At 35.2% G+C, this 10321-nt stretch overlaps 1 protein-coding gene across 2 annotated transcripts; it reads right to left on the bottom strand.

The window, feature by feature from the left end:
• Window positions 1–148: 148 nt before the first annotated feature.
• SDP1-LIKE (sugar-dependent 1-like protein) lies at window positions 149–4066 on the bottom strand. 2 transcript variants are annotated; one of them, XM_079064621.1, is made up of 4 exons: window positions 3703–4066; window positions 1814–3596; window positions 1594–1737; window positions 149–1003 (listed from the first exon to the last, which is right to left on the bottom strand). In XM_079064621.1, exons 2-4 carry the CDS (start codon window positions 3245–3247, stop codon window positions 191–193), a joined length of 2391 nt encoding a protein of 796 aa, XP_078920747.1. In that variant the 5' UTR covers window positions 3248–3596; window positions 3703–4066; the 3' UTR covers window positions 149–190. The 2 variants fall into 2 exon arrangements, with proteins under 2 accessions (XP_078920747.1, XP_078920745.1); XM_079064619.1 differs by having other exon boundaries at window positions 1814–4066.
• Window positions 4067–10321: the final 6255 nt, after the last annotated feature.

The raw sequence follows: 10321 nt of genomic DNA on the forward strand, positions 1-10321 counted from the left end.
AGATTATGTAGTTGATGAAGACATGATCAGGGTGTCAAATCAAATTGCAAAACTAGACAAACCAGGTGGTCACTCTTATGCCAAATGCCAGATTCATTTCTACTTAAAAAAAATTAAGGCAAACGAAAGAGTTGAAGTGATGTAGAAATTAACCAAATTAGCAATAGCATAGTCACTAAATTTAATAAAACTACAAGCGTTGACAGTCTTTAACAGGCTCATTACAGATATCAGATTCAGTATCACCACATTCAGAAGCAGAGCTACCATCGATCATGTCCTTCTCTGGAGAATCAGGTTGCATTTGCACACACTCAGCAACCGAGTCAGACAGTAAGTTGTTATTTTCAGAATCATGATGACTCCTATTCGATGGTGTCAACTCCCCTTTCTTCACAACATTAAACACAATCCCATTACACATCATCTCCGGCTGCAAAAGATCACCTTCAGCCACCATGATGCTTCTATGAACTCTGTTATTCAAATCCCTCTGATCCGATTCCAATTCCGGTGGAATCACCCTCAAGTTCTTCACTCTGGAATCAAAATCCAAGTTCTGGACAAAATCAACAAACTGATCAGCTGAAGCAGTCCTCATCAAGGGTCCACCGGATCTTGTCCAAGTATTCAACTCTGCAGTCTCTGATTCGCTGTCACTTCCGTCATGGTGCCGCCAGTTCCTGCCACCATGGGGGAGAGGGGAAACAATGTCTGCAAGGTCTTCTAGTGACCCTGTTGAGTTCTCACGTGCCATGCAACTCCATGAAGGGATTCTTTTTGATGCATTAAACCGGGGATGAGAAGCTGAAGCTGAAGCTGCTCTTTCTGCGCTTCTTTTAAGTCTACGCATGTGGTTTAGAATTGCAACACATTCATCAAGAACAAGCTCGATACCACAATTGGCTTTAATGGCTGAAAGCTTCTCCCATGTGCATCTTCTTCCTTGGTTTGCAGCTTTCTGAAGCTCCAAGTGAGAAAGGTTTTGTATGATCTTTGAGTACTGGATGACACAATTAAGACGGTTAATGGGTTAAGCACTTAATCAGTTAATCTTCACATCTATACATGGCTGTTTCTTTTTTACTTGATCTGGACAGAATGTCTTGATGGGCTAAAGCCAAAAAAAGAACCTGGTTTAATTGTGAATTTTTTATTCGGAATGCAAGGATAAAATTGTCTTATAGTGTTATTCAGACGGTTTATTCAGTCTAGAAAAGAAGCAGAGCTTAGGTAGACAGACAACATCACACATTCAGTCACTATACCTATACACATGACATAACTTTCTAGACTTGAATAAAGAAAGTTAAACCATCGGAATGAGACCAAATGACAATTTACCCTTACATTCCAAATAACAAATTTCACAATACTCATTAAATTTTAATGTGTGTGTGTGGGTGTGGGTGTGTGTGTGTGTGTGGGGGGGGGGGGGGGGAGGGGTGTTTGGAGGAAAAAATTAAAGAAATATAGGTGAAGGGTATTTTGTCCGGATCAAGTAAAAGATAAACAATGTAAGGTATCAAACGGAAACAGCCCATAAGTCTAAGGTATCAAAATGTAAACTTTTTATAGATATCAAATATGTACCTGAGCTAAGGTGGCAGGCATAACAATGGTGACGTCACCCTCCCATTCTTGAGCAAATAGCTTTGCAAGTCCTCCTAAGGGGAAACCAAGTTCCAAGACTTGGTTGCATCTGTATTTCACCTCCATTTCGACTAGATGAGCAAGCTGCAGGGGGTTAAACTGTTAGAACTGTAAACTGTAAACGTCTATTTGAAGTAACAAATTGATGACATTAACATACCTTTGCAGCAAAGTTGCCTCCATAAGCTCGCACACATTCTTTCAGTCTCAATAGGGGAGAAATATGAGGATTCGCTTGACTAACAATGAAATGATTTACATTGAAGAGTTCTTTTAACTGGATCATGGGTAAATCCATCTCCAAGCTACCATCTCTCCATCTGCGAGTAGTACTGCCATTAGCTTCTTCAGGGCCCCAATGAAATGGGGGGTGATAAGGAACAATTTCTCCACTTCTATCTTTTGCCATGAGTTCTTGAGCTTCAAAGAGACCAGGAAAAGCACAAGACGCAGTAACTGCACTCCATATAACTACATGAGGTGAAGTCAGGTAGTTAAGACATCTTGGAGGTTCATGTTTTCTTGGAGAACATACTGTTATTCCAAGAACACGACCTGTCATGTCATAAGCTTCTTGAAATGTAAGATTATTTGTCAAGTTTCTTAACAGAACTTGTAATCGTCTAATGTCATGAACTGCTCCCAATGTCATAACCCTTTTAAAAATATTAAAAATTCCACCCATTTGGTCCAAAAACTGCAACGAATGCAGTGAATCTTCAAAGAAACTCTGAAGCTCTGGCCATGACCTGGTGGCAACAACAGCACATATAAGGGATCCAACGCTAGACCCTGCAATTATTCTGGGTAAAAGCTTGTGTTCTACTAATGTTTTCACTACACCAACATGAAAAGCTCCAAGAGAAGCACCTCCACTTAGAAGCAAAGCTGTTCTTCCAAAAGCATGACGTGTTTCATGCATGAAAGCAAGTTTCTCCTCCAAAAGAATCTCCTCACAATCAGAATCACAAACCATTCTCAATTGTGTCGAGACTTCATCGATGTATTCTTTTATAAGCTTTGGAACTTGATGTCTACACTTGTGAAGCTCTGGATTGCACATGTTACCAAGATTTCTGACAAGGTCAGCTCGCATGTAAAATACAATATCTCTAAGACAACCTTCTTCACGACGGTGCTTGAGTTCTTGAAGTTTGTTCCTCACAAGTTCTTCGTCATAAAGATTGCATTCGTTTGTTCTAGGAGTTTCTTTATCCAGCATCTTAGCAGCATGAGCCCATTCTTCATATGTTACTGCAGCCCTCATCATGTTCCTCCAGAATTTCCTCCTGTATGCAATCTCAGCCCTTGTTTTGACATTAGCGCACCGTTTAAGTAAGAATGCCATTAGTGTTACCATCAGTAGTATCCCTTGCGGGTTGCGTGGATGAAACCATGAGATCACAGGGATAACGGTGGAAGAAGCATATGCCCTGATGCAACGAAAGTAATGAAGAAGCAGGTGAGAGAGATGATGCCTCAAGTGTGAGATTGACTTGAAGAATAGAACTTTGAAAGCAATAGTCCGGCCAAGGGTTGTTGAAGGTCCGATTGAGAACGCATCAACATTGGCCTCATTACTTATATGATCCATCCTGTAAGCACAATACTTTATACTGATATGTGTTCTATTAACAGCCCAGATAACCCAGATTTGAATCTTTTCTAAATCGAAGTCTGTCGCAACCGACAGAAATGATATCGAATGCACAGCAATTAATCATGGATAGCTGATCTAGAACCACCACGATTTTCTAGAATCTCATCTCGTGGCGACTGGTGAAGTAAATTACTCCCCAGATCATCAGAAAAATGAAACCGTGGTCCATGAAAAATCCAATATAGAAAACTTGCAATATACCCACAAAAAAAGAGCTGAAGAATTGATGAGATCTCCGGACTCCTGGAATGAAAAATGACTCTCTAACCAGCTTTCAGAAGTCCTACGCGAAAATTCAAATTCAAATTAAAAAAAAAGTTGAAAAGTGTGAAAGCACACAAGCTGGTAGGAGACTAATGGTGGATTAAATTGAATGGAATTGACTGTACGTGGCCATAAACGTCGGTAAGAGGACGATAGGATGATGAAGATAAAAGTAGAGTGGCGGTCACGACGAGGTACAACGTGTCATCTGTTGATTCAAGTGTGTATTCATATTATTCAATTCTATATTGGGAAGATGATTGCAGAAGATATAAAGAAGAGATTTTAATTGCGGATAAGATGAAGATATGCATCAACAATCAACATGACAGTAGTATCAGATAACGAAGGGTTGGTAAAGGAAGGGGATGGGTTTTGAACTTGTGGCTGTGGCGGTTGAAATTAGGGTTCTGAACGGGACTCCTCTGACGGATTTGGGGAAAAGGTAAGGATTATTGGCGCCACTTGTGTGCTCGGCTGTTTGAATCTTATCCTGTTCTAAGATAAAGACCCACCGTTGTTTTAACTTATAAGAATAAGAATATCCCGTATCTTAATAAAACAATCCTTCGCTTTCCTACATGGCAGCTTCTCCGGCTACAAAATTTCTAAGTAAACTACCTAATATACCCTTCAGCTTTTAAAACTCTCTATCTACTCATCCGTTAATTCCCCAAATCACGCCTCGATTTGCTTCGATTTCAATATATAAACTCAAGATTCAATGCGATAATAATTGATCTGATTGAAATAACTACGAAGAAATTAAATTTGAATCATGTGTCATGGAGTAATCTGATCATATGTTCATCAACGTAACTGAAATCAAATGATTTATAAGTTGAGGTATCCATTGTTAATATACACAGATAAATCGAATCAAACTCTATTGTAATTTGGGTATCAATCACTTTAACTTTTTAAGTCATGTTCATGTATGTACCAAACATCTTATTTTAATTTTGTTTCTGCATTTGTTTGCTTTAGTTCCAAGGACGAGAAGGAGATGATGAATAGTGGCATATGTTGCAGTGGAATTGAAAAAAAAAAATCTGAATTGCAATTGAAGAGCAATTTTTTGTTAATATGTCTGTGATAATTGATAATCAAAGAAGTAGAATGGATTATATATTTATCCTTCTTCTTCCAGAAAAGAAGATCAACCACTGCATTCACGATTTCATATACAAGTCTATAAAAAGTATTTCGTTTCTGCCAATCATTCTTCATATCTATTTAATTTAGGTTCGTATATGTATCCTTCTTCTTCCGGCTTTGTTTCGAACTACATACTTGATCAAAATTACTATGACTTCATGTTTGGTTGATGAAATTTGTACTTTTTAAGTTCGCATATTAAGTGTTTGATGAAATGTCTGAATAAGTTAAGTTCGCATATTGACACACATAACATAATTTTTTTTTGGTTTTTATTCAAAATGTCTGAGTAACACGATTCTGTACAACAACAAATTATTCTAATATGCTATTGTTTAATATCTTGAGTGAGCTTTCTTATCAAGGATAATCTGTCTAAAATGTCAAGGGCAAATCTATCTACCCTCCACAATAGAGAAATCACGGGGTTCTCAAGGTCTAATGCATTTCCTACTTCCTTGAAAAATTCAAGGCCAGCTACCATTCTTACTTCTCTAAAAATCCATGATCTTCAATTTCTAATAATTTTCTTAGATTTGACTGCATGGTAGTATAGTAAAGTTCTTTCATTGGAATTTACTAATTTATTTGTATTTAACAAGTATAATAGTAAATTACTTTCATTCGCATTTGTCGCAGCTTGATTGGAAAATTCTTTTAGTTATGGTAATCGGTTTTTTGTTTGCAGGACTTTATGTGCTTATATACCATTTGTAGCAAAAGGAGGTCAAGTATAATTGGCAACAACTTGAGTGTCTTGAAGGTGTTGCAGTTTATTCACATTTATTTGTAGGTTATCAACACGAACTTATGGGTTTGATTCAGTTTTCCATTTTTCTTATATCACTAATATATCTTGAAGCTATTATAGGATTTTATAATATTATTGTAATTTTAGCATTTTACTTTCATATTGTTATTTTAAATTATAACATCATACTTTTTATTTTATTTTATTAGAGCATTATACAGGGTGGTGGGATGAAACTTCTATGGGGGACTCTAGACATGCAAGAATAAGCAATGTACCCTTATTTTCCAATTTAGTTTATTTTGAATTATTGTCGGTGTCTTTAGCCTTGACTATTATTAAAATTTGGATTTTTTTTTGAAGAGTTTCCACTTAAGATTATTTGTATGTTTTCTTTAGGAAGACAAAAGTTTCGGTGAATATATATATAACATTTTTTTTGCCACAAAAAATAAATTAACACAAATCTACCATCTTAAGAACTACTAATTCAAACCAATTATTTGAGCAAATTCATTCTTGCGTGTAATGCCTATAAGTGCATTTGAGCAGGTAAAGATCCAATGACATAGTATATATTTTTTATCACATCTTTGAATTTCTTGGTAATTGGTCCTATAGTTTTTTTTTTCAAATATCCAATTATTTAGAAATCCATATAAAATTTTCATTGCTCATTTAATTGTAATATGATCGTGTAAATCATTTATCATATAAATTAAATTTTATTGCTTATTAATAATTTAAATTTTTTATAAATATTTTACCCGTGGTTCTCACGGGTTGTAACCTAGTAATAATAACAATTTTTGATAGCTAACATCATAATTAAACTAGTGAAAACCGCTACGAATACAATTTTTGATATTTGTATTTTTGTTAATTATTTGTTGTTTTCTAATTTTCTCTTCTGCAAACAATGAGGTCAAGAAAAAGAAAAGAGGTAGATGATTCACCCCGCCAAGGCCCAAGAGGTAAAAAGTTATCAATAGACAAAAAAGCAAAAAAGGAAAATTTAGTATTTATAATTGGTCTTAGGGACTAAAAGTGTCAAAGTGAGCAAAAAAATATAACAAAAATATGAAACATAAGAAATTTATTATTTTTAAAACCATTGGGCAAAAAAACATAAAATACAAATTTAGTAATCATAATTGATCTTAGAAACTAAAAGTATCAAAGTGGACAAAAAAGTAAGGTAAAAATCTGAAACATAAGAACTTTATTATTTTTTAGATTATTGAAAATTAAATATATATTTAATAGATAGTATCCGCATTAATTAATAAATTTTAATCAATTTATTATTAGAAGTTAATCTCAGGATTAATTTCAAGATTTCTGATCCTGATTTTGTGAATCTAAAGATAACGTCTCAAAAGATAAATGACATCTAAGTTTTTTTTTTAGAAACGACAAATATTATTAAGGGACCACCGCCTAACAAGGTGCTAGGCGGGCCCAGAAAATAGGAAGTTACAATTGAATTTGGATTACAAACAATTCAGTGGACAAATACACCAATCAGTCCATCTATAATGACAACCGGCTCTCCTGTGTCTAAGTCAAGTGAGTACAAGAGACTTAACAATATCTAGAATCTGGAAGTGGGAAGTTCGTATGCTCCTAAACACCCAGTCGCATCTTGTTTTCCATAGTAACCACACTACACCATAACAAACACTAATTAGGTTGTTTCTCCTTCTCCGACATCTCCCCAAGTTTTTACAAAACCGATAAGTTCCTTGATGGTTTGGAATTGTGGGTCCGGAATATCGCACCATTTAAATACCAGATCCTAAACAGTGCTCGCCACTGGGCAACAGATCAGTATGTGCTCCTGTAATGCCCGTAGATCCGAGCTAGTCAATTTAGAGATAATAGAGGTCGAAAACGACTTTTCGACAAAAGATTATTTAGAATAAATAATCTTAACCAAGTTGTAGAATATGTCTCAAGGGTTCCGTACATATAAAGAACGCCGAAATCCGAGTTATAACGAAGAAGTTATGACCCGTCGAAGTTTCGCGACGGAACCGGCACGGCACCGGGAAGCGTAAATAGTGAATTTACGATAGATCGAGAAGGAGATGATGAATAGTGGCATATGTTGCAGTGGAATTGAAAAAAAAAAATCTGAATTGCAATTGAAGAGCAATTTTTTGTTAATATGTCTGTGATAATTGATAATCAAAGAAGTAGAGTGGATTATATATTTATCCTTCTTCTTCCAGAAAAGAAGATCAACCACTGCATTCACGATTTCATATACAAGTCTATAAAAAGTATTTCGTTTCTGCCAATCATTCTTCATATCTATTTAATTTAGGTTCGTATATGTATCCTTCTTCTTCCGGCTTTGTTTCGAACTACATACTTGATCAAAATTACTATGACTTCATGTTTGGTTGATGAAATTTGTACTTTTTAAGTTCGCATATTAAGTGTTTGATGAAATGTCTGAATAAGTTAAGTTCGCATATTGACACACATAACATAATTTTTTTTTGGTTTTTATTCAAAATGTCTGAGTAACACGATTCTGTACAACAACAAATTATTCTAATATGCTATTGTTTAATATCTTGAGTGAGCTTTCTTATCAAGGATAATCTGTCTAAAATGTCAAGGGCAAATCTATCTACCCTCCACAATAGAGAAATCACGGGGTTCTCAAGGTCTAATGCATTTCCTACTTCCTTGAAAAATTCAAGGCCAGCTACCATTCTTACTTCTCTAAAAATCCATGATCTTCAATTTCTAATAATTTTCTTAGATTTGACTGCATGGTAGTATAGTAAAGTTCTTTCATTGGAATTTGCTAATTTATTTGTATTTAACAAGTATAATAGTAAATTACTTTCATTCGCATTTGTCGCAGCTTGATTGTAAAATTCTTTTAGTTATGGTAATCGGTTTTTTGTTTGCAGGACTTTATGTGCTTATATACCATTTGTAGCAAAAGGAGGTCAAGTATAATTGGCAACAACTTGAGTGTCTTGAAGGTGTTGCAGTTTATTCACATTTATTTGTAGGTTATCAACACGAACTTATGGGTTTGATTCAGTTTTCCATTTTTCTTATATCACTAATATATCTTGAAGCTATTATAGGGTTTTATAATATTATTGTAATTTTAGCATTTTACTTTCATATTGTTATTTTAAATTATAACATCATACTTTTTTATTTTATTTTATTAGAGCATTATACAGGGTGGTGGGATGAAACTTCTATGGGGGACTCTAGACATGCAAGAATAAGCAATGTACCCTTATTTTCCAATTTAGTTTATTTTGAATTATTGTCGGTGCCTTTAGCCTTGACTATTATTAAAATTTGGATTTTTTTTTGAAGAGTTTCCACTTAAGATTATTTGTATGTTTTCTTTAGGAAGACAAAAGTTTCGGTGAATATATATATAACATTTTTTTTGCCACAAAAAATAAATTAACACAAATCTACCATCTTAAGAACTACTAATTCAAACCAATTATTTGAGCAAATTCATTCTTGCGTGTAATGCCTATAAGTGCATTTGAGCAGGTAAAGATCCAATGACATAGTATATATTTTTTATCATCACATCTTTGAATTTCTTGGTAATTGGTCCTATAGTTTTTTTTTTTCAAATATCCAATTATTTAGAAATCCATATAAAATTTTCATTGCTCATTTAATTGTAATATGATCGTGTAAATCATTTATCATATAAATTAAATTTTATTGCTTATTAATAATTTAAATTTTTTATAAATATTTTACCCGTGGTTCTCACGGGTTGTAACCTAGTAATAATAACAATTTTTGATATCTAACATCATAATTAAACTAGTGAAAACCCCTACGAATCAATCAGGTTTGAAATAGTTTAGTGTAAGAAAATTGTAACATCCATATTTTATAATTGATATTTGTATTTTTGTTAATTATTTGTTGTTTTTGTGACACCCAAAAATTCAAGCCTATTTAAACTAAAAAAAACAGTTTAATCCATTAAGTCATTACATAATTTGTTTTCAAAATGCAGTTATCAGAGTATCCCAGTATCAAATCATAAAAGTCATAACAGCGAGAGGAGCGGTACGATCATGCCTTCGCCTTCCCGCGATCACCAGAGGTACCTGAAACAACAACTGAAACTGTAAGCCTGCAAGCTTAGTGAGCTATCCCCCAAAATACCAACCACATAACCATTCCATATAAACATATAACCAAACAGGAAGCATAATGAGCCTTCAACCTGACTGGACCGCCTCACAGGCCTTCAGTCTATCTGGACCGCTCTCCGAGCCTTCGGCACGTCTGGACCGCCTCGCGGGGCCTTCAGCCTATCCGGACCGCTCACCGGTCCTTCGGTCTGACTATCCTACCCTCTTGGGTTTTGTAGTCTATCCGGACCGCCCTGGGTATGTTGGCCTTCAGCACAAAGCAGGACCGCCTCAACCCGACACCCAAATCAAACAACATGTGCATATACATCCATAGGCTATCATAATAACAGGCAAACCGATCTAACAGATCAGATAGCATAGCAACGTCCTACACCAGGACTCCGACCTACCCAGGTCATATCATAGCATAATCCTGTAACTAGGATATCGACCGAACCCAATCACTAAGCATAAGCATATCACCATCCTAACTAACAAGATGCGAAACGATGCACATATTATGTAATAACCCAAATACAAATCCATAAGGGCCGGCCTTGGTGCCTTAGACCCTGTTGATATAGTGAGGATAACTCACCTCGCAAATGTCGACCCGGAAGATAAAACCCAACCCTCGAGTCACTTGGCACAGGCTCCACCACCTAATACCATAGCACAATA

This window comes from Lactuca virosa, chromosome 8 (assembly GCF_052849685.1).
Source record: "Lactuca virosa cultivar CGN04683 chromosome 8, Lactuca_virosa_CGN04683_v6, whole genome shotgun sequence".
Lineage (NCBI taxonomy): Eukaryota > Viridiplantae > Streptophyta > Magnoliopsida > Asterales > Asteraceae > Lactuca > Lactuca virosa.